This window comes from Adiantum capillus-veneris, chromosome 16 (assembly GCF_014529385.1).
Source record: "Adiantum capillus-veneris isolate H3 chromosome 16, ASM1452938v2, whole genome shotgun sequence".
Lineage (NCBI taxonomy): Eukaryota > Viridiplantae > Streptophyta > Polypodiopsida > Polypodiales > Pteridaceae > Adiantum > Adiantum capillus-veneris.
In genome coordinates this window covers 72,477,850-72,505,007 of record NC_140946.1, presented here as the reverse complement: position 1 = coordinate 72,505,007, position 27,158 = coordinate 72,477,850, and the positions used below count along the sequence as shown (strand labels likewise).

The 27,158-nt window shown below is 43.9% G+C and overlaps 1 protein-coding gene and 1 pseudogene across 1 annotated transcript; one reads left to right on the top strand and one right to left on the bottom strand.

The window, feature by feature from the left end:
* Positions 1-27,158, bottom strand: LOC147439271 (protein NRT1/ PTR FAMILY 8.2-like). The gene is made up of 5 exons (XM_086485139.1): positions 26,933-27,158; positions 26,564-26,684; positions 2,069-2,286; positions 1,439-1,974; positions 1-1,065 (listed from the first exon to the last, which is right to left on the bottom strand). Exons 1-5 carry the CDS (start codon positions 26,960-26,962, stop codon positions 183-185), a joined length of 1,788 nt encoding a protein of 595 aa, XP_086341265.1. The 5' UTR covers positions 26,963-27,158; the 3' UTR covers positions 1-182.
* Positions 22,067-24,537, top strand: LOC147439272 (uncharacterized; annotated as a pseudogene).

Genomic DNA, 27,158 nt, shown 5'->3' with positions numbered 1-27,158 from the left:
TTGTAATCATAGCCATATGAAGCTACTTTGTTTGAAAGGAGAGAGCTTTACTACATTCACCTAAAGAATACTGGGAGGGACCTCACCCTATACATGAAAAATGGAATCAATGGTATCTTTTGTTCTCAATTAAATACATGCTATTTCACAGAGTATAAGCTATGCTATGTACAGAGGAGCTCTTAACCTTGCTTTTGAGAGCCCTCCTTGCCTGGGACCATAGAGATCCCTACACCACCCTCTTTTTCTGCATGGGGCTTCTTGTAGGTGTACCAGTGCGAGCATCCGAGATAGCAAAGCAAGTTCAAAAAGCTTAATACAGCTAAGAGCCAGAAAAAATAGTCTAAATGACCGATATTCAGGTTGTTGGCTGGAATCCAACCTGGCTTGCCAGTAATCTTGGTAATAACAGTCACTAGCAGGGAGCTAAGGTAATTGCCTAATGCCACCGTTGTGAGCGAGAGCGCGCTGCACAGGCTGCGCATTGCATCTGGCGCTTGATCATAAAAGAACTCAATCTGCCCTACGAATGTGAAAACCTCTGCAGCACCCACCAAAAAGTACTGAGGTACCTGCCAAAATGCGCTGATTGGCACTATCGGCGTGTTGACCGAAGGATCAAGAAGCTGCAACTCTCTTGCCATTGCTAGCCTTTTTATCTCCACAATAGCAGCAGCAATCATTGAAGTGATTGAAATCAAAAGCCCAATGCCCATCCTTTGAAGTTGGGTAAAACCACGCACATCTCCACTGTAGTGGCGTACAATTGGCACAATCAGGCGATCATAGACAGGGACCCATATTATGACACTAAGGGTATCGAATAGGGAGAAGGAGGCTGCACCCACTGTTAAGCGTCCGATCGATCTATTCATGCCTTGACCTTGCTCCACAAAGAGAGTCGACATCTGTGAGTAAACCGTCGAAAAAACAATGCCAGTGGCCCAAATTGGAAGAAGTCTGACAATTGTTTTGACCTCTTCAACCTGAGTTACTGTACAGAGTTTCCAAGCACTTGGGTTGCCTTTCTCTCCTTCAATTCGAGTCGCAGCCTTGTCTAGGAAGCTGCACAGGAAACGCAAACATTGCTCATATGATCAAAATATAAGCTAGGAAGCTGCACAGGAAACACAAAAATTGACCAGATGATCAAGAGGCAGTTCAAGAGGGTTTGCACAAGCAAGGACAATGGCTTTCATAAAACTCCAATGTGTAAACCTTGAAAGCTTGCACAATGACGTGTTAGCTTTATGAAAGCTATGGCCATGCATACTTGATATTTTATCAAGCATTTGACTTCCCGCCCGACACTCATGCACTCCATAGACCATTACCCCATGTACTGAACTGTCTGGCATACCTTTGCAACTTCACAATACAAAATGCCTGTTAGGATAAGGGGAATCTTGCAAGAAGAGCACTTTCAATGCAGGCTTACCAGAAAAAATTGGTATGCTCAAGCTTCCGGCTCCCCTGGATGGAGCAATCTGTAGTTTCGTAAAGAAGATTTGGATCTGACGAAGGTGCAACCCTGCGTTTGCTGAAAGAAGCAGTTAAGACTTGAGCAATTCTTGTAAGAGGACTTCCTCCTGGCTTTTGATGCCTGTAAAGCGGAGTCCCAGAGAAGAAACTTATAATAGCTACTCCCATCATTGCAGCAGGAACTCCAAAACCCCACGTCCAGCTAACATTGTCTTGTATGTATACAAGGACACTTGAAGCTATCAGAGCTCCAATATTGACAGAGAAGTAGAACCAGTTGAAGAAGGAAACTTTGTTCTTCTTTTCACGTTCATCATTCTCATCGAACTGATCCGCACCAAAAGAAGACACGCACGGTTTTATCCCTCCTGTACCAAGAGCTATGAGATAAAGTGAAAGATAGAATGCAGCAAGCTGACCCATAGTTGCGCTACCATACTTAGGTGGAACAAGGGACGGAACAGCTGTTGTCAAAGTCAGAAGAACCATCCCCTGTCACAAAGTGTGTATGCAGCATTGTCAACAGATTTGCTCACAAAACTGTTCTTCCCAGCATCTTCTAATTTACAATGGAGACATAGCTTACCACAAAATAGATGGCCGAGAAGACAGCAATTGTCCAGTAACGCCCAAGATATGCATCAGCCAAGAAAGCCCCTATCAAAGGGGTAATGTAGCAAGTTCCAGACCAGTTCGTGACATTCACAGATGCTCTTGCATTACTTTGATTCAGTTTTTTAGTCAGGAAGGTCACCAAGTTTGTATTGATTCCATAGTAAGCAAGCCTTTCACTAGTCTCATTGCCTGCACATCAAGGATGATGCTTTGGTTAAAAGTTAGGACAACTAGCTCCAACAACAGACTTAACTGAGTCCACCACACACGCACATTACCAAACAGCTTAAGTTCAAAAGATTGTAGGGGGGGGAGAGAGAGAGAGAGAGAGAGAGAGAGAGAGATGAAATGAAATGTTATATTAACGTCTTTGAAAGGCCAAAATGACCTATGAGACCAGAAAGTTACAATTGGTGAATCTGATAACATGTCTGAGTACGGAAAGTACAAAGAACTAAAACTAATACACTAAGGAAATGAATCTGAAGCTGATCCGGAGCTGAAACGAGATAGAGGGAGGGGGGGTGGTGGGTTAAAATGAAATCTCTCATCGGTCGCTGTCGAATCTCATCAATATCCACCACACGCACATTACCAAACAACTTAAGATCGTGTGTGTGTGTGTGTGTGTGTGTGTGTGTGTGTGTGTGTGTGTGTGTGTGTGTGTGTGTGTGTGTGTGTGTGAGAGAGAGAGAGAGAGGGAGAGAGATGAAATGAAATGATATATTAACGTCCTCAAAAGGCCAAAATGACCTATGAGACCAATCCGTTACAAACTTGAGAGAGAGAAGAAAAGAAGAAGAAGATGAGTATTTTAACGTCGTTGGTAACTATCCCGAGAGAGAGAGAGAGAGAGAGAGAGAGAGAGAGAGAGAGAGAGAGAGAGAGAGAGAGAGTTTTTTGCCGTCAATAGATGGTTTGAACTTTGAAGGGTGACATCTCCGTTGACTTTGAAAATGTCTATGCAATTTATGATGGAATTTCATTTAATGTCTTCATTGACTTGTCCTGCTATTGTGAAGATCTCTATGCAAGTTCAATGTGGCCCTCTCCTTGTGCTGGATTCAGCTTTTCAGTATGCAAGGTGTTCAGTGTGGGCTGTTGTTATTGGTGTGGATGGTGGTCCAGCTTTATGCTGTCCTGGTAGTGGGTGCCACGTCAGGGAAGTTATCAGAGGATGTCGTCTTGGCAGAGTGGTACCGCTTGGGGCTGCAGTTTGTCTTGGGCAGATTTGTGCAGCACTGTACTTGAGTCTTCAGCCTCTTCAACTTTCTATTGCACTTATACCTTTCAGATCCATTGGTTTTTCCTCTCAGCTTTGTGTTCCTTCGTGATCTTGAGGGGTTTTGTTACCCATGGTTGTATCTTGTTATGTGGCTTTTAGTTATATTTTGCAACTGTCAGAGTCTGCCTCCTTTGTAATATCGTTTGTGCTAGCAAAGGGCACAAGCCATACTTTTGTGCAAAAGGGAGAGAGAGAAAGAAAGAAAGCTTTAATAACACCTTCTAGAGGCCTAAGTCCGCCTTTGGGACAAACAATGCACATGTGTGTGTCCTCTGGGTAAGGACAAAAGTGCTCAAAATAAACCTGCTACGAAACATAGCTTTTCTATACAGATTGACGACTTGGCATTGGCCATCCAAACGGCTGATGTGGCACCCGCAAATGACGCCGCATTTTCTGTCACAAAATGGGGGCGGACATGGCAATTGACTTTTCAACATAGCTATGGCAAGCAGTTAACTTTGGGAACTTTTGGGCACCAACTTTAGCAATGTCACTTTTGTGGATGCTTGAAACTTGTTTTTAGTAGGAAAGGGGCACCTGACTTAGGGGCCAACTCATCTAAGAGTGGAACTCTGCCACTCCGTCTCTCTAAAGTTCAAGTGTTGAAACGGTTTTCAAGTTTCACTCATGTGTTTGTTGTGGATCCACTGCCTCACAAACGTCTTGTTGGTTATAGTGGCATCGGAGCTTCAACCATTAAGGCCCTTTTGGAGTCTATGAGGGCCCTTTAATGTGTCAAAGTCGACGATGCGGAAGCGTAGAGACCAAGGAGAGTGAGCACGAGAGAGTCTTCTGAACCAGTCAACCTTGGCAATGAATAACTGAATGTGTATACAATGGAGACAAGGGGTTGCTTATATAGCATGCTCAGTAAATTGCCTTACCCAGACTTTGACAAATAAGTAAAATAAATACCTAAAAGCCAAAATAAATAATGGGATCACAATGGGCAGTTCACTTGAGATGCCAAAACTCAACATCCTCTCCAGCTCATAGTGGACATCAATAGTGAGACCAAGTCGATGAAGAAGCTACCATGGACACCCCAGTAGAAGGCCTTGGACTACTGCATACACCTCGGTTTTGCTACCCTCAACTTTGTACCTTAGAAGAATGCCATCTTGAGCATCAATTTCCTTTTTAGAAAATTTCAAATGTAGACCAATCCAAGAATCCCATTCGTGAACTGTGAACACATCACGTCCAAAATATAATACTCAAAGATAATGAACTGCGGAACACATTCTGTCCATAATCCGACCAACAACAATGGATTGGTGCACTCATCCATAGTGTTTTAGATACGTCTTGATTAGTTTCCTGCTAGATGCATGTGTTGTAACAAACTTGGACACCCCAAGTCAAGATTCTGTCGCGACACAGCAGAGATTCAATTCAAAACACTTCACAAAAATTTAAGAGTCAACACGGCCCGTCGTAGTTCCATGCCAAGAGGTATTGGCCCCAAAGACTGACGCCCCTTTCGGTATTTCTTTTATATTAATCATTGAGCAAAGTACACTTCCCGCAGGTGCTTGCTCTCAGACTCTACATCCACATGCTCTGAGAAGTGAGCCCCCCTTGGGTCACTTATAAAGATTACAAGAGTTGCTAAAAGCAGAGCCCCAAAAGCATTAAAACTTAAAAGCAATGTTTCCCAAAAGCAACTTGGCTAAAATCTGCCACAAAAAGCAGCAGTGCTGATTGTTGAAATCCGTACAGCCAGGCAACGTCAACAGCCAACGTAAAACGCGAAAAATCCATACGCTGCCACGTCAACCAATCAGCGCGTTTTTCGGGGTCCGTATGGACTACTTGCCAACGTAGTTTTCGGGCGTCCCGTACGGTCAACCACGTCATCACTTTGCTGAGTGTGTGTGTCCGGGTTGCACTACCTTGTCATCAATTTGTGACATGTGTCTTGAACTCCGACCCACGGGTTCAAACACTAGTAATTTGAACTCCAACAAAAGGGTCAAAATTAATTATACAGAGCACTGTTTGCCTACTCACAAGCCTCTCTCTAACTGAAGCTAGTGGAGCCAACTGCCTCTTGACTAGAAATTTGGTGTCGTGGCCACTGTGGTCTCCACCACGTGTGCCATGCCGATCTCCTCTGTCAAATCTTTATTACCATCATCTCTGTTCAGCTTGCCTTTGCCTTTGTTCTCCTGTGAGTTCCTGCTTTTGTCTTTGGCTTCAAACTCCCGAGCCAAACAAAGCGTCGTCATGTCACATTTCTAACAACTGTTGTTGGACCTTGTGGGTACCAAGGCAGCTAACTGAGTGCTGGTACTGCCATTCTTGTCAAGCGTGCCTTTGCCTCTGTCCTCTAGAGGATTCGTCCATTTGCTTTTCGTTGCACAATCTCGAGCCAAACAATTTGACGGTTTCCTTGAGAACTGTGTCAATGCATAGGCCGCTAACTAGATGGTTGATCCGCTATCCATAGCCATTTGTTGGCTTTGGTTATTAACGTCGCTGGCGCTCGAGCAAGGGGGGCTCATGTTGAAGTTGCAAGATTTGGTAACCGGTAAAGCCTTCTCGCACTCCAAGGGTGGCTGCACAAATCCCAAGCCGCAAAAATCTCCAAGTTGTTCCACTCCTCTACTACTCCCAAACAGCTCCGCAAAAGCTGCTATTCCTCTCTTCAGCTCCAATATGCTTGCCTTTTCCAAGCCGCCCGGCAAGACCCCTTTATGGGCTCCACTCTCCTCGCTCCCAAATTACTGCTCAAAGCTCGAGTGTCCTCTTTCACTTATCCCAAAGTCGATCAAGCAATGAGAGGTCCTTGGATTCCCTCCTCTAAATTTCACCCTAAAGCAAATTTTGGGTGCCTTGAGGATTGCGTCGCCAAGAGGGGGATAATAAGGGACAAAAGTCGGTAATGAAAGAAAGCACAAAGGAAGGGCATTTTAAAACGCAGATGAGATGGGGAAGGTGTGACCGTGAACTTCACAAGAGGGCTACCTACCCGCAACGTTCTAAAACGCAGTGGGTAGGAGTTGGTTGCCGGCAGCCAAGGGAAGGGGACGTAAGCGTTTTAGAACATTGGCGGGTAGAGCTGTCGTCGCCGTAGTCGACGTTTCAACATGCTCGCAGCGACACAGCCCAAGTTGAGCAAGCTGCCGACTGCACGTTTTAAAACGCAGGGGAGGCGAGTGTCGTGAACTGCCGATTAGGTGCTGCCGACTAGCGTTTTGAAACGCTAGCGGCTTGCTAACTTTGGATAGCGGCAACAGCAAGGGGAAGGCCACACGACGTAGTACTGCAGCATTTTGAACACTCAACAGTAGTGTGTGGGGAGGCAAGGCACCGGTGATGATGGAGAGGAAACTCTTCACAGGTTCTCTTCTTTGTGCGGCTCCTCCTCCGCCAAGGCTCTTCAAGAACACGGCTCTGATACCATGTCAAAGACGACGATGCGGAAGCGTAGAGATCGAGGAGAGTGAGCATGAGAGAGAGAGAGAGAGAGAGAGAGAGAGAGAGAGAGAGAGAGAGAGAGAGACTCTTGAAGCAATCAACCTTGGCAATGAATAATTTAATGTGTGTACAATGGAGGCAAGGGTTGCTTATATAGCAAACTCGGTAAATTGCCCTACCCAGACTTCGACAAATAAGTAAAATAAAAACCTATCCATTTCAAAGTTTCCAAGAATGGTTTTCTTGCAAAGGAGGAATTCACCCTCAAAAAACCATTAACTTTTAGTTTTGTCTGTTTTCTTTTTAGTTTTTATTTCTACAAAGAATCTAGGATTAATGCTAATGCAAATTCATAAACCTCCAAATTAAAGGGCCCTAGAAGACCCCAAAGAGGCCTTAATGACATTCTTCTTCTATGGAGGATCTGATGTCACGTGACACATCCCAACCCTATGTGTCCGTGGACAAGCTACACCACAGCAGGGTTCAGTCAGTTCAGTCAAGTCTAGATTAGCAGTGATCTGGCACTTTTGTGAGTCTATTCGTAGACCGTGCATGCCCAGTCACTTAGCATAGATGCAATATCCTCCGGTTGCACACAGCATGATCATCGGAATTCCCATCAGAATCCATTAGCATCAGTTAGGGGAATTTTCCAGTGCATTTAGCCTATTTTCCTATTTATTGGTTATTTTCACTTATTATTTTTAAGTGACTTTCCAACAAAAGTAGATAGGGCAATTTTGCTAAGTTAATATATAAGCAAACCCAAGTTAGCACTTTCTGGCAGAAGAGGTAGCAGGAGCACCTTGCTCAACAAGCAACTTCTCAGCAAGACCAACCCCCGCGACTACTCTGGCGTTTTCTCCACAGAAGACCTAGCGTTTTTGCATCAGATCAGCCTTGGCGATTTGTGCACAGCAGATCAGCCTAGCGTTTTTGCATTTGCAGAACCCCGGCGACATAAAGAACCAATTTCAGTCCCTGGCCTTTTTGGATTTCAGCAGCAAATTAAGACCGGCAATATTCACCTGAAGTGTAGCAGATTCAGCCCGTAAAGACCATCAATTTTCAGCCCTAAGAAACCTCATTTTTCAGCCAAGAAAACGCAGCCAAAACAGTCATTTTCAGCCACCGAAACAGTCCCGAAATTCAGCGATTAGAAGATCTCAGATTTCAGCCATCGTCGTCGTCATCGGCATAGTCCCATTGCATCAGTCCATTGCATTCGCATTGTACACCTTTGTGCAATCAAAGTAGACCACTCTCGCAGACGAGAGTGGGGCCTTCAGAGGAGGGTTTTACAACGTCTCTGGTGTCGTATCTCTTCTCTCTCCTTCTCTCAGTCTCATTCACTTGCACGCACAATCCACTCACTTTGTTTGTGACCACAGAACTCTACAAGACGGAAAGCTCTCTCTTTCCCTAAGAACTAAAAGGAACCTTGAGCAATAAAGATCACTAAGCGACCACCTTACAGAATGAGTAGAAATCAACAAGAAGAGATCATGAGCAAGTCAACGATCTTTTGGAGAGAGGCTTGATCCAACCTTGTTCTTCGCCTTTATTCATCAATGCTACTTGTACAAAAGAAAGACGGGTCTTGGAAGATGTGCATAGACTACCGGGCTCTTAATAAGATTAGTATGAAGAACAGGTTTCCAATACCCAAGACTGCTCGATAAATTACAAGGTTCTACTTGTTTCAGTCGAATCGATCTTAGTAATGGCTATCATCAAATCGGGATAAGTCTTGGAGAAGTATACAAGTCCGTGTTTAGGAGGTTCTTTGGATTGTAGGAGTTTTTGATGATGCCTTTTGGTTTGAAAATTTGTCACAAGGCGGCCACCACGTGCCAATAGAAAAGAACAGACTGAACAGTCTTTTAGCACTTCAATAACAACTGAACTGAAAGAGAGAGACGACACGCGACACAGAGTGGCGAAATTCCACCCCAAAGAGTATTGGCCCCAAACCTTGGCGGCCCTTTCAGTATTTCTTTATATTGCATCAACACAGTATAAGCCGGTACTCCAGACTCTGCACCTTCTCCAGGAAGCATGCCACATATTTAAAGTGTTAGACAAGGGTATGAGAGTCCACCACCCAACCACCCATTATATAGGCAAGCCCCTGGCCCTTTGCCCTAGTTGGACTCCCCGTTCCACACCGCCTAGCCCGGCCCTGCCCTTGTCTAGTCCGGCCTTGCCGGTGTCCTGACATTACTCCCCCCTTAAGAAGAGTTTTCGTCCTCGAAAACAAAAGTGGGAAACTTCTTCTTAAGAACACTAATGTTTTCCCAAGTGGCATCCTTCATGGATCCAATTGTTTGGTTGACCAGAACACAGTTCAGCAGGAGGTTCAATGAAACCAAGAGTAACATCTTGATTTTTCTCATTGTTGTTCATATGCAACCATCTGGTGTTACCGATTCCTATCCAATCATAGTGTGTAGACTCCATTTAGAACACACATGAGCATGTTAAACAAGTTATCACGACAAAGATATACCTGAAAGAGTACCGGTTTTCACTTTCTGTGAAAGTAACTTGCTGACCTAAATCATCAGCCAAGTATAAGTCCTTGACTTATTCTCAAATTTCATCAGTAAACAACCCCACCCGAACGAGTGTCAAGGTTGAGAACCTGACTTATACATGAAGAGACTACCAAGTTGTAACATGCATTAACTAATAGTAAGTAAACTCCAAGAAGAGCAATAAATGCTTACTAATTGAATCGCTTGGTGCTAACGTACGCACTTGCATATCCTTTAGCACAAGATTACACTTTGTAATCTGTATATCCCCTTGGATAAGTACGGAGGTGTGTTCTCCCCACGATTTACAGGCAGTCGTACTAGATGGCAAGTAAACGGGGATCACAATATCATACCACATTGTTGAGGAATCAACAATTGGCTGAATAACCATCGTGGTTAACTTGAAAAATCCACAAGCACCCAAACCGAGCCATGACCTCTATTGGTGATTGGTAGACCGAAAAATCAACTCATTGAGAGAATGCACACCGAGTGCAGAAGGCTTCATAAGCACCGACTTGGTGAATACGCATGCCGTTCTAAATCATCCTTTGCGAAACACTAGGGCCCATAACACCTAGTGTGCATGCATTTAGCAATAAACAGATCCGAACATGTATATCCATGGTGATCCGTGCCAATACTTATGGCAAATGTGATGTGCTTAGCACACATTAAAAGGAATGTAAATAGTTCTGAACTAAATACTTTCAGTTGCAATCTTTTGCAAATCTAGCTGAAATGTCTGAATCACAATAGAAGGTGAAACATTGATCACTTCTAGGTACAGACAATGAGACTTTTTCGTCAACAACTTATAGCCTTGCTATATGTATAAACAACCATCTGTAATGTTGTTTAGTAATACTTGTACGTGAACAAGTCATGCTAAGTATCCGACAATTTTTGGCCACTGAAATTGCTCCCGATACGTTGTGCTGAAAATGGTCTATAAAACAGATGTGACCAGCACCTAGGGACTTTGTCGTGACACATAATTGAAATAATGGCACCAGTGTCAGTCCAGAGACTCATATTCGCCACATATGGAATATGTCTCATGTAAGGATGTGTAAAAAAGAACATCCTTCAAGGTCAAGATGTACTTGTGTGTGGAGGTAACTCTAAACACTCGTGACAAGAGTGAGAGGAACCCTCATTCTTTGCTCCACACTGGCTAAACCGAACTCCTTGAATCCCTAGACCATGTTGTATCCCATGTGACAACATGTGCCAAATCGAATCCTACAAGTGGATTCATAACAGCATAATGTACTTTGGACACTACCGCCCAAAATACTTGTTTTGACCTGCCCTTGACATGGCCCTGAAATATTCAAGCGTATTTAAACGACTTGAAAAAACCAAGCAATGCATACTAAAAACTGGAATAACACCAAATCAATAGATGCGTACCTGGAGATTGAACTGAATGAAAGAAGCAACATTGCACTAGAAACCCTGGGTGTTGCCTTCGCAATCCAAACCCGTTGGGTAGAAGCTACGTAGCCAAACGCCTTGGTAAGACCCTTTGTAGAACTGCGCAACTAGCAAGTAATGGTAACCAACCTAGTTAACCGTGTACAGAATGATGAGAATCAACTTAAAAAGTTGAATTTTCCCGCTACCGCGTGATAGATTGCGGAATTCTTTCCTTGAAAGTATAAAAGATCAAATTGTGATCCTCAATGCGTATGGGATGATTTAGTAAGCACCCGCTCGGTCGTACCCCAAAACTGTGATGCCATAGACACCCGTAGTGCTATAGAGAGAGCAAAAAATCCACACAAGTGAGATGCCTAGCTCATATCAACAGCCATGCTGTCGCAACTGTTTGCTGCCTCTAGACTCCATGGTATAGCTCAGCTGATGTAAGTGCAAGAGTGTCAAATACGCAACTTCAGCGTTGCACTAGAAACGTATAGTGCAAAAATGACACCCTAATCCTCCGAAATGACAAGACTCTTGCTCGTCCATTAACGTCGAGATGTTCGATGTGTACGCCACTGGGCTAATCTGTTCGATCCTAAGAACAATCACCGAAGGAATTGCAAATAGTTTGGTCTTACCCAAGATCTGACAATGGCTCTTAGCAAGCCTTTGTGTGGCTCCTAGCTCTTACGACAACTAGTGTTCAATCGATAAACCGATGAAAACTAATGTGAATGGCATCTTGGCCATTTCTAGCTGAGAGTTAGAGCACCTTGGCTCATGTTGACTTCCAAACAAAACATGTATGAAAATCTTCTTAGGAAGTTTTCATTATTCTTGAGAGAAATAAGAAAAAGAGAGAGAAGAATAGCATGCTGGGCTGAGGAACTTTCCTTAAGTGACGAGTTTGTATATGTTGTGCCCAATCTGTGTCCTTTGACGCATCTTATGCCGGACTTGCAGCTTATCCTATAAGCATGCAACAATTGGTCTGTATACCACTCTCATCGAGAGAGGGAACTGAAAACCTAAGCCACAGCTGGACCCACTTCCCATGTATGGGGTCGTGACTTGACAAAAATGAGTTAATATGGCTCCTTGCCGTTGAACTAAGTCCTAGGTGTAAATTCCATTTAGTGGTATTGTGCGTTGACAACAACCATAAATTGAAACAATCCAGAACTTAGTTTGTCAGTTACAGAGTGTTTGGTGTGATAGCGGAAGCGTAATCTCAGAAGCGGTGGAATTCATGCCACCTGGTTACCATGCCGTGCATACTGATTGCTAAGCCCTTGGCGAAAGTGATGGCCTCCAACGTGAGAGCCATAACCATTAGTGCCCTGCACAGTTGAAACTGGTAGGGATTCTATGAGGTGATATGCCCTATTTTGCCAGTTTTTTCAAACTTCTGTGCCATTGCTCGTGATTCCAAGTCATTGGGCAATACTTTGGCACAAGGGAGAAGCTTTGCTTCATAAAAAATTGTCAAAGGACTTTGCTTTGTACAAAAGCATTAGTTTCCAATGTAAATGTATAAACATGGAAAAATAAACAATATTGAACATGGTCTAACCTGGTCATCCTGCTGTAACCAGTTGTCTTGAGATGTCGGAAGAAACATTTGCTCAAATGTAGAGCATAACCATCTCCGTTGCGCGAGAGAAAGTTGGTCGGAAATATCCTGCAGGCATATGGAGAAATTCCCCAAAAGAGTGTGCTCATGGCCTACCCGGAAAGGAAAAAAACTCAATGCAAGAGTCGTAAATTGAAGCCCTGCTTCACGTAAATGTGTTTGTGTGGAGAGCCAACGGATGTGGCTGCGGATATCATGACAAAATTAATCGACCGTGTCGAGCAATTTCAATTGAAATTAACCAGTACTGTGTGGTAAACATTCTCCGTCAGGGTAAAGAAACCGTGACAAGGAGTCGGCCATGCCGAGCAACTTGCTTTCTTCAACAGGTGCAGTAAAAGGCCTTGTATGTCTCCTTGAGATTCCAAAACATTGCAATTTTGCTATGCTGTTGCATCCAAATTGAATCACTGAGAAGCCGTGCTGCAAAGCAAGGTGGTTGGTACTCAGGCCATGCTTGATTCCAATCCTTAAACCAATCAGATTTTTGGTGCTTACAGTAATTGTCACAAGCCATGCTTGTGATGTGTAGGCCTTAAATGTATGCATGTTTATTGCATACATTTTAGGCCTAACATGTATGCATGTCTATTGCATGTCGTAGCTATCAAGCAAATGCTCCATAACCAAAAATCAACTCCATAACCATATTGATGTGTAGGCCTAAAATGTATGCATGTCTATTGCATGTCGTAGCTATCAAGCAGATGCTCCGTAACCAAAAATCAATTGCGTAAATCAACTGCGTACCTTATTAAGTACACTTACCGACGAAGCTTGCCGCCGGAAGAATCTAACGAGTCGCCCGCAAGAAGAAAATCAAGAAGTGATTTTGTAGATATTGATGTTTGGTTCAATAGACATGGTCAACAGTGGATTCGACTTCACCATTTCGAATTGCCTATTGCTTAGAATTGAAAGAATAATCGGCCTTGCCAATCACCGATGCCTTATAAGGCACAGGCCATGCCTGAGTTGGGTCTATTGCTAGACAATCCTGCCTCGTAAAAACCTGTATAGAGGTTATCTCTATAGGAGCCATGCTCCTTAGTCCAAATCATGGTAATGACTACCAGTATTGGACGTAGTATGTTGACCTTGGTCAGACTAGACCCGTAGATAATTTCTCCGGACACCATGGCCGAGATCAACATAAGAACATAGTCTTGCAATACAATTATATACATAAAACGATGAAAATTGCAAGAACTTGAAATTGCGAGCCTGATAATCCGTTCATGTCCCGGCCAAGATCAAGAACTTTCTTCACCATCGACAGCTTATGTGATGTCTTGTGAAATACTTGCATCAACATGCCTGATCGTGTTGGCTTGGTTCAATAGATGCCTTATTTCCTGCGGCCGAGGTCCTTGTCCAAGTTGCACCAATAGGATTGCATGCTTTGCCAATCCTATCTGATCTTCCCGAAAACCGTATGCTTACCTACATGCCCTTGCATGGCACAATTATGTCTTATACCCCCCCACTCCATCCATGGATGTCACCATCGGAGGGGTTTGTGTGTACTCCATGCCGTGAACGGCCACGGTCAAAAAAGGCTCTGCTGCTGGGACGTCGTCCTAAAATTCGGCAGTTGATCGGCCTCGGACCGCCGAGCTTGGCCAAGCAAGAGGGCAAACCAGTGAGGGGTGTGTGCCCGGGGTGGGCATACCCCCTTACTTAGGCTTTAGATTTTTTTTAAAAACCTCAAACCTACACTCTGGGCGCCCGCGTATGAACAAGAAAAAAGAAAAAAAACCTCAAACCTGCGCTGCCATGGCGGGCCGCCTGCGCGCTACCTTCTTTGCAAGCCGGGCGCACTGTGATGCTCCACAGCTGTCGAGCCCGTGTCGGGAATTCCTCCCCAAGGCCTTGCGACCCTAACAAGCCCGCCCTGGCCTGAATTGGTGAAGGTCGAATTCGGTCCTTTTCTCGGCCCAAGCCTCCGTGCACGCGGGTCTTCGACGGCTTCCTTGGCTTGTCAAGCAGCTCTGCACACGCCGTGAACCCCGACGCGGTTTGCATGTAGCCAAGAACTCTACGGCCTTCGTCTTCCGAAGGCCCTTGACCACGCCCTCCATAGCTCTCAAGAGAGAGATTTCTTTCCTCTTTGATTGAGAGAGAGAGAGAGAGAGAGAGAGAGAGAGAGAGAGAGAGAGAGAGAGATCTTCTCCATGATTCTTCATGAACGACCGAGAGAGAAGAGAGAGAGATGCACAAGGCCCCCTTCCTCCATAGCTCTCCCCCCTGAGCTCTGATACCAATGTTAGACAAGGGGAACTAGGGTATGAGAGTCCACCACCCAACCACCCATTATATAGGCAAGCCCCTGGCCCTTTGCCCTAGTTGGACTCCCCGTTCCACACCGCCTAGCCCGGCCCTGCCCTTGTCTAGTCTGGCCTTGCCAGTGTCCTGACATAAAGGCCCTTGGCCTGAAAAGCAATTACAGTAAAAAGCCTTTAAAACTCAAAAGCTTCTGGTCCAAAAGCAAAGCCAAAAAACTGCCAATGTAAATCCCGTACAACCTGCCACGTCATCAGTCAACGCAAAACGCGGAAATCTCCCTACTGCCCTTAGGGTTAGGGTTAGGGTTTCTGCAGTTTTAGGGTTAGGGTTTCCAGAATTAGGGTTTGCAAGTTTTAGGGTTAGGGTTTCTAGAATTAGGGTTTCAGCAGTTAGGATTTTTGGCATAAATTAGGGTTAGGGTTTTTGCTCTCGAGCAACCACGTCATCACTTTGTGACACTTCTTCTGTTACTTGTTCTTCTTAGGGTTTAGGCCCCTCGGCCAGTAGCTCCGTTCTTGCGACACGTCAGTAGTTTGTTACATCTCCCCTTCTTGAAAGAGAGTAATCGTCCTCGATTACAGCATATCTGCAAAACAACTTAAGTTAGCTCAAAAATTTCCGAGGGACAATCAGTTTGCTCTTTTTATTAAGGAGTTAGCTTCTTCTTTCTGCTCTTTCGATCAAGGAGTTAGGTTCTCCTTTCGGTTGTTTTGATCAAGGAGTTAGCTTCTCCTTTCGTCCAGAACGGAACTCTTGATATCCCGGCGTAGTAAAATTAGCCATCACATCCAGACCGTACTGATCTTCCACGGATGTCTTGATGCACTAAAATTACATACCCAGGCAATCTCATCCAATTAGGAGTATTCAATGGTTGGCACATCACAATGCAGCACAAATGTTTACATATGCATGTTACAAGACATAGAAACATAAAGCCGCCGATGAACGCTCCTTCCACATAACCTAACAAGGTTCGGGCTGGGAGATATTCAACGACTCCCTCATCACTCCTCCTGCGTAACCTAAAAAGGTCCAGGCCGAGAGATATAGAGGCCTTTTACAACCAAACGCCCCCCAGACCGCAGCCTGCGTCGTTTGGAGGTGGTGAGAGTAACCATTGCTCAGACTTCTTAATACTCCTCCCGCATAACCATCCAGGTCCAGGCCGGGAGTCACAACAACAATTATTTTACAAGCATACAACCAAACGCTCCCCAAGCATCGGCCTTCGTCGTTCGGAGGTTTTCAAACATTCAACGAAACGCTCCCCAGGCATCGACCTATGTCGTTCCGAGGTTCAAACAATACCAAAACGGTATTTCTCACTTCTCCACCCGGGAGTAAAATCACCAATCATTGAAACCAGTATCAAACCAGAGTCAAACAATTCAAATCGGCACCAAAACAGGTTCAAAACAGATAGCATCCATTTCAAACAAATTCCAAACACGATCACCAAACAAGTTCTCAAACAGATTTCAAACTTAAAAAGCAATCTCGACATCAGTCGAGCTCGAAAAGTTGACTGACTTTCCATCCTTAAACCTGCACCAAAAATAGGGTTAGGTTCATTCCATAAGGTCGTAGCCGAGCACAACATGGTCCATCAGCTCTTGGACAGACAGTGTTTCGTTGGCGGCGATGGTAGTCCCAAGAGATAGCAATCACATCTCACATCGAACCTCCAAGGTCATCTGCTCGTGAAGAGACATCTACTGAGAGATGTCGAGAAACTTCAAGTTATAATCTGCTAGGGTTTCCATGGCAAGCATTTCAGGATACCCACTATGCCAAAAGTTGCACTCCGAAGGAAGATGTCAAAAACCATATAACTTCGGGCAAAAATTTTCTTGAAAGCTTGCCAAGTACTTGGAGTATGCTGCTTGGTAGCTATAGACATCAACATCTGCATGGTACTGCTTCTGAGAAAAAAAACAGTGACTTGAAACAAATCTGGATCCTTCTCTTGCAAGTGATCTTGCGGTGAAGACGGGAGCGTGCCCGATGTGCGATGAAGTAAGGGTGGGAGTGGCTAATAAGTCCGGGTTGGCGGGCGAAGATCTCTCAAAATAAAAATTCCAATAGCTCTGTCTGCTCTTGTGTAGGACCGGTGTGCTTTCAGAAAAGCGCACAACTGATGCTCTGATACCATTGTCACAAGGCGGGCACCACGTGCCAATAGAAAAGAACAGACTAAACAGACTTTTAGCACTTCAATAACAACTGAACTGAAAGAGAGAGAGTACACGCGACACGGAGTGGCGGAATTCCACCCCAGAGAGTATTGGCCCCAAACCTTGGTGCCCCTTTCGGTATTTTTCTTTATATTGCATCAACTCAGTACAAGCCGGTACTCCAGACTCTGCACCTTCTCCAGGAAGCATGCCAGAGAATGAGCCCTAGCCTCATATTTAAAGGCCGTTGGCCTGAAAAGCAATTACAATAAAAAGCTTTTAAAACTCAAAAGCTTCTGGTCCAAAAGCAAAGCCAAAAAGCTACCAACGTAAATCACGAAAATCCGTACAGCCTGCCACGTCATCAACCAGCGCAAAACGCGAAAATCTCCCCGCTGCCCTCAGGATTAGGGTTACGGTTTTTGCAGTTTTAGGGTTAGGGTTTCCAAAATTAGGGTTTGCAGGTTTTAGGGCTAGGGTTTCCAAGATTAGGGTCTGCAGGTTTTAGGGTTAGGGTTCCAGAATTAGGGTTTTAGCAGTTAGGGTTTCTAACAAAAATAGGGTTAGGGTTTCTGCTCTCTGGCAACCACGTTATCACTTTGTGACACTTCTTCTATTACTTGTTTTTCTTTTTAGGCCCCTCGGCCGGTAGCTCCGTTCTTCAGTAGGTCGACACATCAGCAGTTTGTTACAAAAATGCTCCTACAATGTTCAACACAATGATGTATATCATGTTTTGACAGCATAGACAATACATGGGCACATTCTTTGATGACATCATTGTTTTCTTCAATACCAAAGAAGAGCATCGTCAACATCTAACACTAGTGTTCAAAGCGTTGCGGGAATGCAGATTGGTGATCAATGGAAGGAAGGGCAAGTTCTTGCCAAAGATACATTTCTAAGAACGCATTGTTATGTCCAGGGTGTCTCTATGGATCCAGCAAAAGTTGATGCTTCGCAATTGGCCTTGGAATGTGGATGAAGTGAAGAGCTTCTTCTTGGGCTTGTACTCTTACTATAGGCCGTTCATTAAACACTTTTTGGAGATTGCTTCGCCTTTGCATATCCTGACCCAAAAGGGGTACCATTCACTTGGACCTCCACACATTGCAGCATTTGAGCGCCTCCAGCAAAAGTTAGTGTTGATTCTACCAGACCTATATAAATTTTGTGAGGTTTGATGTGATGCGTGTGGACGCAATTTGGGTGCGTTCTTAGAATAAGAGCACCATATAATAGCTTATGAGAGTCGGATGCTCTCAATTATTGAGAGGGTTGCACAAATTTACGAGAAGAGACTCTTAGCAGTGATACATGCTTTAAGTCAATGGAAGTATTACTTACTTGTGCAGATTTTGCAGTGTACACGGACATCGCAGTTTGCAGTGTTTCATGTCCAAGACCAAATTGTTAGAGAAACACATGAGATGGGCAAAAGTCATGTCTCAATTTCGATTTCAAATAGTGTACTTGAGGGGAAAGAATAACGTGGTTTCAGATGCATTGTCTTGCAAGCTACAAATAATTGCTGTTATACCTGTGCATCATCAAGATTCCGATGGAAGGAGTATGCTAAGAACCTCGATTTTGGTGAGATCTACGACAGGTACAAAGTGGGGAAACAATTTCGGGATACCTCTCAAGGAAGGGTAATTGAAGCAAAAGACCAATATGATTGGGTGCTTCTGTCACAAATGAGAGCGCACACGAACAATCAATAAGCTGAAAATAAATAGAATATTAACCAACAGAGACAAGGGAGAAGATCGACATAGTATTGGGGATCAGAAGATGGGTTGGTCCCCCCCTTAAAGAGAATCTTTATTCAGGGAGAATCTCTTTACAAGCACAAGAACCAGAGCAACCCCTCCATTCTAGATCTTGGACTTGATGGTCAATTCCTTCCCGTTAGAAAAATTCGAGAGACAAGCTCTCAACTCACATACCTTTCCCATGTACTCACACCGTGAAGCTCCGCAGACCGTTTCGGATTCTGTTTCCGAAATGCTCGGGCGTAGGCTGAAGCCCCTTGCTCGTTCTCCGAGATGGAATACCTGCAAAAAAGCACAAACACAAAAGCAATGAATTGTAAAGCATATGCACAACTTCACATGTCGCTCCTAGTATCGAAAAACGACCTCCGTACTCTAACTTGTCGTGATCACTTGCAACTCCGACACGACACGGTCTCCTTCAAGCGTTGGAACATTTGGAGAAAGAGAGGGCGCTGGGGGTGCTATCATAGGCTCCTAGCTACAGGCAGGAATAGCCCAAATTTTGGAAAAGATCAATGATCAATGATGTGTCCTTCAAACTGAAGTTGTCAGATACCTGAAGGATTCATAATGCCTTTCATACAAGTCTAGAGCCTTTCAAGAGAGAGACGCCAGAGGACAGAGAGCCAAAGGAGCAACTAGAGGTAGAAAAGATTGAGAAGATTCTTATACCTGAGCAGATCCTAGCACACAAGGTAAGGAAAGTGAAGGGTAAGCTGGTCCAGATATACTTGGTCGAGTTTAGGAACTACATGCTCTTGATACGCAATAGATGGAGGAGGGAGACTTTCCTCATATATTAGAGCTTTACCTTGAGACTTTTCGTATAGCTACGTCTATTCCACAATTCACATCGAATCAACGGGTTCTCTCTCGTGCAATGCGTGCTAGACAAGAGAGGAGCCACTCCACTCCTTTGTCACACATTGCCAAAAATGAGATAGACTCAAACAAACTTATCTTCAACATTTAAAGGGTGTTGATTGTGCTAGCAGTATTCTGTTGAGTGATGATGTATGATACGGACATAGATTGTTTTACCATTATGTTATGTTTGGAATTCCCTAAAACTGATTGATTGATGTACTCTTACAAATGTGTATTTGTTTGAGTACGTGTGAGATGAAGTGTCTGCAGCATTTTATCTCAATTCACTAACGAGGTGATACGAATGTTGAAACGACAAGATTTAGTGCATGTTGCTAAATTAGCTTTATCTGAAGAAAATATAATTCTAAATGAATTATTGGATTTATAAGAGGGGGTTTTTTCGCTTGAGACATCAGGAAGAATATTTTAGAATATTCTTCCATGAATTATTGAATTTATAAGTAAGAGGGTTTTCCTCGCTTGAGACATCCGAGTACAGATATTTCTAGTGCGTCATTCAGAGTAATGATGGACGCGTTGTGTACGGGAATATCTCTAGGGCCACCAAGAACAGGTACTTCTGATGTGTCACATTGGATGGGTGACATAGAGCATCAAGACAAAGTATCCGACCATCCGGAACAAACATCTTTGATGCGTCATGGTATGAGATCATACCGTAAGTTTGGTGAGAAAGGACTAGGTGATGGGTATTCTTGATGCGTTGCATGGTGGGTGATGGGAGCATCGAAAAGGGAATATTCCATAGTCATGAGGTATTTCAAATTGAGTTAGAACTGTGCACAAGGAATAAGGCAAGCACTTGAATGAAGATGGGTTCGCAGGAAACTTTTGAGGAAATGCAGTTGCCTTTTGAAAAAAAAAAAAGGCGAGTTGCTTTTCGGGAAAGCAAATGCTTTCCCATAAAGAAATCTATGTTCGCATTGCATCTGTGCATGAAACTACATCCAGGGATGCCTCGGTTGTGAGTGTGTAAGCATTGTTTTCAGCTTATAAGGTTTTAGTGAGTTTTTTCGCAGGTTCAAACCATTTTTAAGAGTGTCTGGCCACCCACTTAATACGTGGGCAGCCACAATTAAAAAAAGCAGCCAACCAGGGCGCCCCACTCTTTCTCTCTTTTTAAAGAAGGAAAGCGATCTCTCTCTCTCACACACACTTGGGGACCCCTCTGCCCTAATCCTGCCTGCTGCCAGAACACTCTCTCCCTCACTGTCAGGCACTAAAAAAGTTAGGCGCCAGAATTCACCCCACATTGCTTCAGATTTCAATCAAGGCGATGGTGATGCAGAGGAACATGTCACCAAAGAACTTCTCATGTTTCAGCTGGCAAAAGAGATGACGCCGAGGGACCCCATGGCTGCCCCAAGTGCACCAAATGTCGCTAGGAGCTAGTAAGTGAGTTCCATTCGCAAAGAAGTACCTACAAAGAGTGTTTCCATCGCAACAAGCTGCTGTTTTTCTCTGTTTTAAGCCCATAGACGTCCTAGACGGGGCTGATTTATGAGAAGAAAGTTGAAACCCAAGGACACACCTCTTCTTTACTTCGTTAGCGTAGCGGCCTCTTCTGAAATTCTGGCTGGAGGTTCGTCCACGTGGCCTCGTTAAAAATAGCGGCTTTGTAGTCCTTCTCTCTCTCTCTCTCTCTCTCTCTCTCTCTCTCTCTCTCCGTTGACAGAAAATCTGCCTTTTGGGATAGTTTTCTACGACGTTAAAATACTCTTCTTCTTCTTCTTCTCTCTCTCTCTCTCCCTCGTTAGCGTAGCGGACTCTTTTGAAATTTTGGCTGGAGGTTCGTCCACGTGGCCTCGTTTAAAATAGCGGCTTTCTAGTCCGTTCTCTCTCTCTCTCTCTCTCTCTCTCTCTCTCTCTCTCTCTCTCTCTCTCTCCGTTGACAGAAAATCCGCCTTTTGGGATAGTTTTCTACGACGTTAAAATACTCTTCTTCTTCTTCTTCTTCTCTCTCTCTCTCCCTCTCCGAAAATCCGTCACATCCACGTCCTTTTCAGCGGATGCAAAGCGGGGGCCTCTCTCAAGATGCAATCACACACTGCGTGCATTTGGAAGGCATGTGGCTGTATGCAAGATGCCGATATGGCTTTAAAATTCGCTCTGCTGTTGTTAGTTAAGGGCTGTTGCAAAAAAATCTCTTGCTTGGAAATGCCTTGGTCGATATGTATGCTGAATGTGATGCACTTCAGAAAGCACAAAACGTGCCTGAGGAGCTTCATATCCCTGATGCCATCTCTTGGAGTGCATTGATTGCAAGATACTCGCAACAGGAGCACGGACAAAAAGCTCTTGACTGTTTCCAGCGGATCTGAAGTGAAGACCTCTTTCCAGATGCAATCACATACGCGTGCATCTTGAAGGCATATGTCTGTACACAAGATGTCGATGTGGGCCTCTCTCCATATGGTAACACCTACGTGTCCACATTGAAGGCATGAGTCTCTATGCAAGAGGCTGATACGGGCACAAAAATCTGCTTTTTATTGTTGTTCAGAGGTTGTTGAAATAAGATGTCGCGCTTGGCACAATCTTTGTCGATAAGTATGACACGTGTGTTGCGCTTCAGAAAAGTGACGGTTTCTCACCAACAGAAGTCTCTTGGAGTGCTTTTGTATCCAGTTATGTCAAGCAAGGGCAGGTGAGGAAGCTTTGGCATTAATTTCAAAGATGCAATATGACATGGGCATGTTCTACATGACCATTTTGCCCGAAATGTTGCCTGTCGAATGCATTAAATGATGGGAATGGCGTCTCTTTCAATGCATTGGTAACAGGATACGCACCGCAGGAGCAAGCGCAGAAAGCTCTAGGCTATTTTCATCTTTCTATCTACGGTGTGGACTCCTTGAATGCATTCACTGTGGGATGTGCGCAACAAGAGCAAGGCCAATGAGCGATACAGGAAAGAAGTTGTGCTTGGCTTTGCCTAAGAGTATGTGTACGTCACATATGGTGCTCTTCAGAACGCACGAAAAGCACCCGAGGAGCTTGTTGTGCAGAACGCCGCCACAAGATCGTAGGAAGGGTCTCTATCCAGATGCAATCAACTACGCCTACAAAAGAATCTGGAAGACATGCGTGTCAGTAGATGCAATCACGTACGTACCCATAGATATTAGAATTCACGATATGATCGCTAGTCAACGTTTGTTGGGAGTACAATTTCATGCTTGGTGGTGGTTTGATTGATATGTATACAAAATGTGGTGTCCTCACAATAGCACAAAAACTTCTTGAAGAGTATCCTCCCTAGGGTGTCGTCTCTTCTAGCGGGTTAAGTGCAGTAGATGTCCAACATCGTTGATGCAAGGAAGTCCATTGGCGATGGACATTCAATCGCGCAGTGAGTAAGCATTATCGTTTTTTTTATTTTTGACACTGAGAACACAGTTAATGAACGCATTGAAAATTGCACGCTGCCGTGGGAATGGCACGTTCCCTCGTATTATAAAAATTGGGGAAGATTGTGCAAACTGCCCCATGCAAGGAGACTTGCATGTTTTCTTTTTTTTTGAAACATAAAAATGGAACAACAAACAATAACATTGACATCTTGTATGATCATGAACATTGAGCTTGACAAAACTCTTTAACACTCCTTGTGGTTTTCGGCGAGGTACCCCTTTAAAGCATTACGATCAATAACCAATTTCTGTGGAGGTACATCACTGAACCACGACGATCGGTATCCCAAACACTCTTAGGTAAAAAAATCTAACACTCTTTCATGAAATCTCTCTCTCTCTCTCTCTCTCTCTCTCTCTCTCTCTCTCTCTCTCTCAATTTCCAATATTTTGTTCAATCTCAATTCAATGGAACATAGCTAACGAAGCACTCTAGTTGTGTAGGATTGGAAGAGAGTGTCACCAAAAAACTTCTCATGTTTCAGCTGGCAAAGGAGATGACACCGAGGGACCCCATGGCTGCCCCAAGTGCACCAGATGTCGCCAGGAGCTAGTAAGTGAGTTCCATTCGCAAAGAAGTACCTACAGAGAGTGTTTCCATCGCGACAAGCTGCTGTTTTTCTCTGTTTTAAGCCCATAGACATCCTAGACGGGGCTGATTTATGAGAAGAAAGTTGAAACCCAAGGACACACCTCTTCTTAGTGTAGGATTGGAAGAGAGGGTTCTCTACATAGAGATCTCTTCCGAAGAATTGCTTTTCGAGTTTCGAGTCTCCACAAGTAATGTTTTTTCATGTCTAGACGGTTTGTCCTATTAGTGTTTGTTTGCACGTGTACCTCCTCAGGAGCAGAGGAAGGTATGACCCTCTATCAGAGAAAAGTGCTCTGAAGAAATAGAGCCAGATCAGCCCAAGGGTTTCGTACCTTGAGTTTGGGAGTAGATCCACGGATCTAAGAGGGGTAGACTCTCGAGTTGGAAACAAGATGTAGAGATTCCCAAGAAGGGACTTCGTGTCTAGGTAAGTAGAGTTAATGCTAAAATCTTCTTCTATCTATCTATCTATCTATCTATCTATCTATCTATCTATCTATCTACCTATCTATCTATCTATCTACCTATCTATCTATCTATCTACCTATCTATCTATCTATCTATCTATCTATCTATCTATCTACCTATCTATCTATCTATCTATCTACCTATCTATCTATCTATCTATCTACCTACCTATCTACCTACCTATCTATCTACCTATCTATCTACCTATCTACCTATCTATCTACCTATCTATCTACCTATCTACCTATCTATCTACCTATCTACCTATCTATCTATCTACCTATCTATCTATCTACCTATCTATCTATCTATCTATCTATCTATCTATCTATCTATCTACCTATCTATCTACCTATCTATCTACCTATCTATCTATCTATCTATCTATCTATCTATCTATCTATAAATAATTTTATCAATTGGCTTCAATATTAAATAATAAAGTCTATTTATCATAGTATATTTGATATTGTTGTGCGCTCCCATTTGTGACAATGCATCAAGGCTAGAAAAATAAATTTTTCCTAACCGAACAAAATAAGGGGAAAACTTGAAATTCTCCCGGTTTTCAGGTCAAGATTTGAAGCTTTTGCCGGTAATTACACTAAAACTTGGCAAGCTCAATATCTAACCGGGATTTTATAATTTCATTCGGTTCAATACACTAGACCCCGGTTTTTTTCTAACACTGCAGTGCACCATGACATCCACTAGAGATCAGTGAGCTCTAGATGTGATGGCTAAATAAATCATAATGATCACGATTCATGTTTGAGATCTCAACATCGATATTGATGTGAATGTGATTGTAGTTGTTCAGTGACCAATGTTTTTTGTGCTAGTGCAAGGTTTGAGTAGTCGAATTGCATGTCTGCACAGCGTCAGTGTCTACTAAGTTGGTTTACTATTTTCTGTCTGTTTTTGCAACGTAATTGAGGGCGATTACTCTTCTCTTAAGGGGGGGGGCACAAGTGATGGCATGGATACACCCAACTTGAACGGAGAGAGAGAATCGGCTGTACGGACAAATGACATGGCACTGACCATATGAACTACTGACGTGGCCCTTGGAAAACGCGCCGCAAAATGCAAGCTGACATGGTGATATTTGAGGGAGCATGCAAGTTATAGGCTTAAGCTCACTTGGCATGAGGTTTGTTCAAGAAGTTAGAACATGTATGAAGACGAGCAATATAATTCCGTATAAGTTCACAAGAAGCATCAACAATTGGCAGCTCAATAGAAGCGTAACACAAGCCACACAAGAAATCCTCTTCCTTGCACCAACAAAGCTGCCTAAACATTGAGGCCAGAATTGGTTTCCCCATGCACCCCTCCTAAAGTCTCCTTTTCTTGCATCCTCTTATAGGATGAAACATGTGCATGAACATGTGTAAATATAATTCATCCTAACAATAACAAGTTTTTCCCACTCCCAATAGGGACCTCAAAGCTCTAAGTTTCGCAACACAACTAACAAAACGGTCATCTTCACCCCATCAGGCAAGCTATCTGAACACTCACCCTGTATCTTTCCTCTTGAAAAGCGCAGGACGTCTCCTTTTCTCGCAACCTCTTGTAGCGTGTGAAGTGTACAAGGACATATAGCAAGATTTGTCAAAGTGGCAGCAGAAAGGAACATCAGATAATTAATGAGGCTGCAACCGGATATGAAAACTCTGGACAGCAGCCTGAACTCAAACAACTCGTTAAAGATCTTGCTCCCAACAGCCTGAACAACAATCATCAGCACATCGCTCAAGAACTCTGTCAAGAGATGCAATGTGCAGCCCACAGAGGGTCCAAAACGCACTAGGTACAGGGATTTAGAGGATTCTGGGAGCAAGAGAAAGGCTGGGCTCTGATAAACTGTAAACGGCCTGCACCACGTAGCAACAAGAAATGAATGATACAACTTGAAACGAACTGCAAAGAACAGATAAAGACTTAACAATTTCACTTTAGCAGACACTCAAGAGGCGTAGTTCCTCTTCCAGGAAGCATTGTCCCTCAAGTTGAGTGCCCCTAGTAGTATATCTTTACTTATTAGCAGCAAAGAGGAACATACCCCCCTCTACATAGGCCCTCTTTGACTCCCAAATCTCCGGTCCAAGCAAATAATGACATAAGCAGAAATTTATTATCGTAACTTCTTAGCCGAAGACTCAAGAGTCCAAATATTAAACTAACATTTCAACTGTATTTCGATAACCTTTGCTCAACTTCCATAAGGGATGAACATATCAAGTTAGCATCTTATCTGTAGTTCAGCAACCTTTGCCCTACTTACATAAAATAAGGAACATGTGTGTAGCAACCCTGCGAAGGGAGAAGGGAGCATGGCCATAGCCATGCCTTCACACGTCAGGTAGGCAGGGCATGGTCATGGCCATCTTCCCTAGATAGCTTCCTTGCAATGGATACAAAGGGGCAACTAGTAATTAACAAAATTGATAGTATTACCTTTCTCCCTTCATCTTAGTATGCTGATCTCTAAGGAATTTCTGCAAGAACCTGCGACTAGAACGAAAGTCATAGCATACCTAATATGAATGGGCAAGCCTTCCAATTTCCAGTCTTGGACTTTAGCACTGGTTGGCCTTTGATATTCACCGAGCCATCTTGAGCAAACAGAGGGACCTGCTCTTCCACATCCTTTGCCTCCTGCGTTAAGACAACCCTCCATGGACATGAATCAAACACTTGAAAAAATATACATGCGGGAAAATGAAGCTAGTATAATGGGTTGTGGCAGTATACTTGCAAGGGGAGCTGGCAAGTGTGTGTGTGTGTGTGTGTGTGTGTGTGTGTGTGTGTGTGTGTGTGTGTGTGTGTGTGTGAGAGAGAGAGAGAGAGAGAGAGAGAGAGAGTTGTGTGTACGAGTGCCTGCAGTTTCACGCAGAGAATTGTACCTTGCCCAGTTCTGGAGAAGTGGCTGCCATAGAAGCTCTCCGTCTGTGTCTTTCTCTGCCTGTCTCGCCCTCTCCCACGCACACGCACACGACGCAGAAGCCGCTCCTTTCGTATGCGGCCTGACTAGGCTACATGCAAATTGATACTCGATACCGATTAAGTCTCCTGGAGCGGAGAACTCGAGAGTGCAATGTGCGTAGCAGCGTATATACGAAAGCAGGCTGA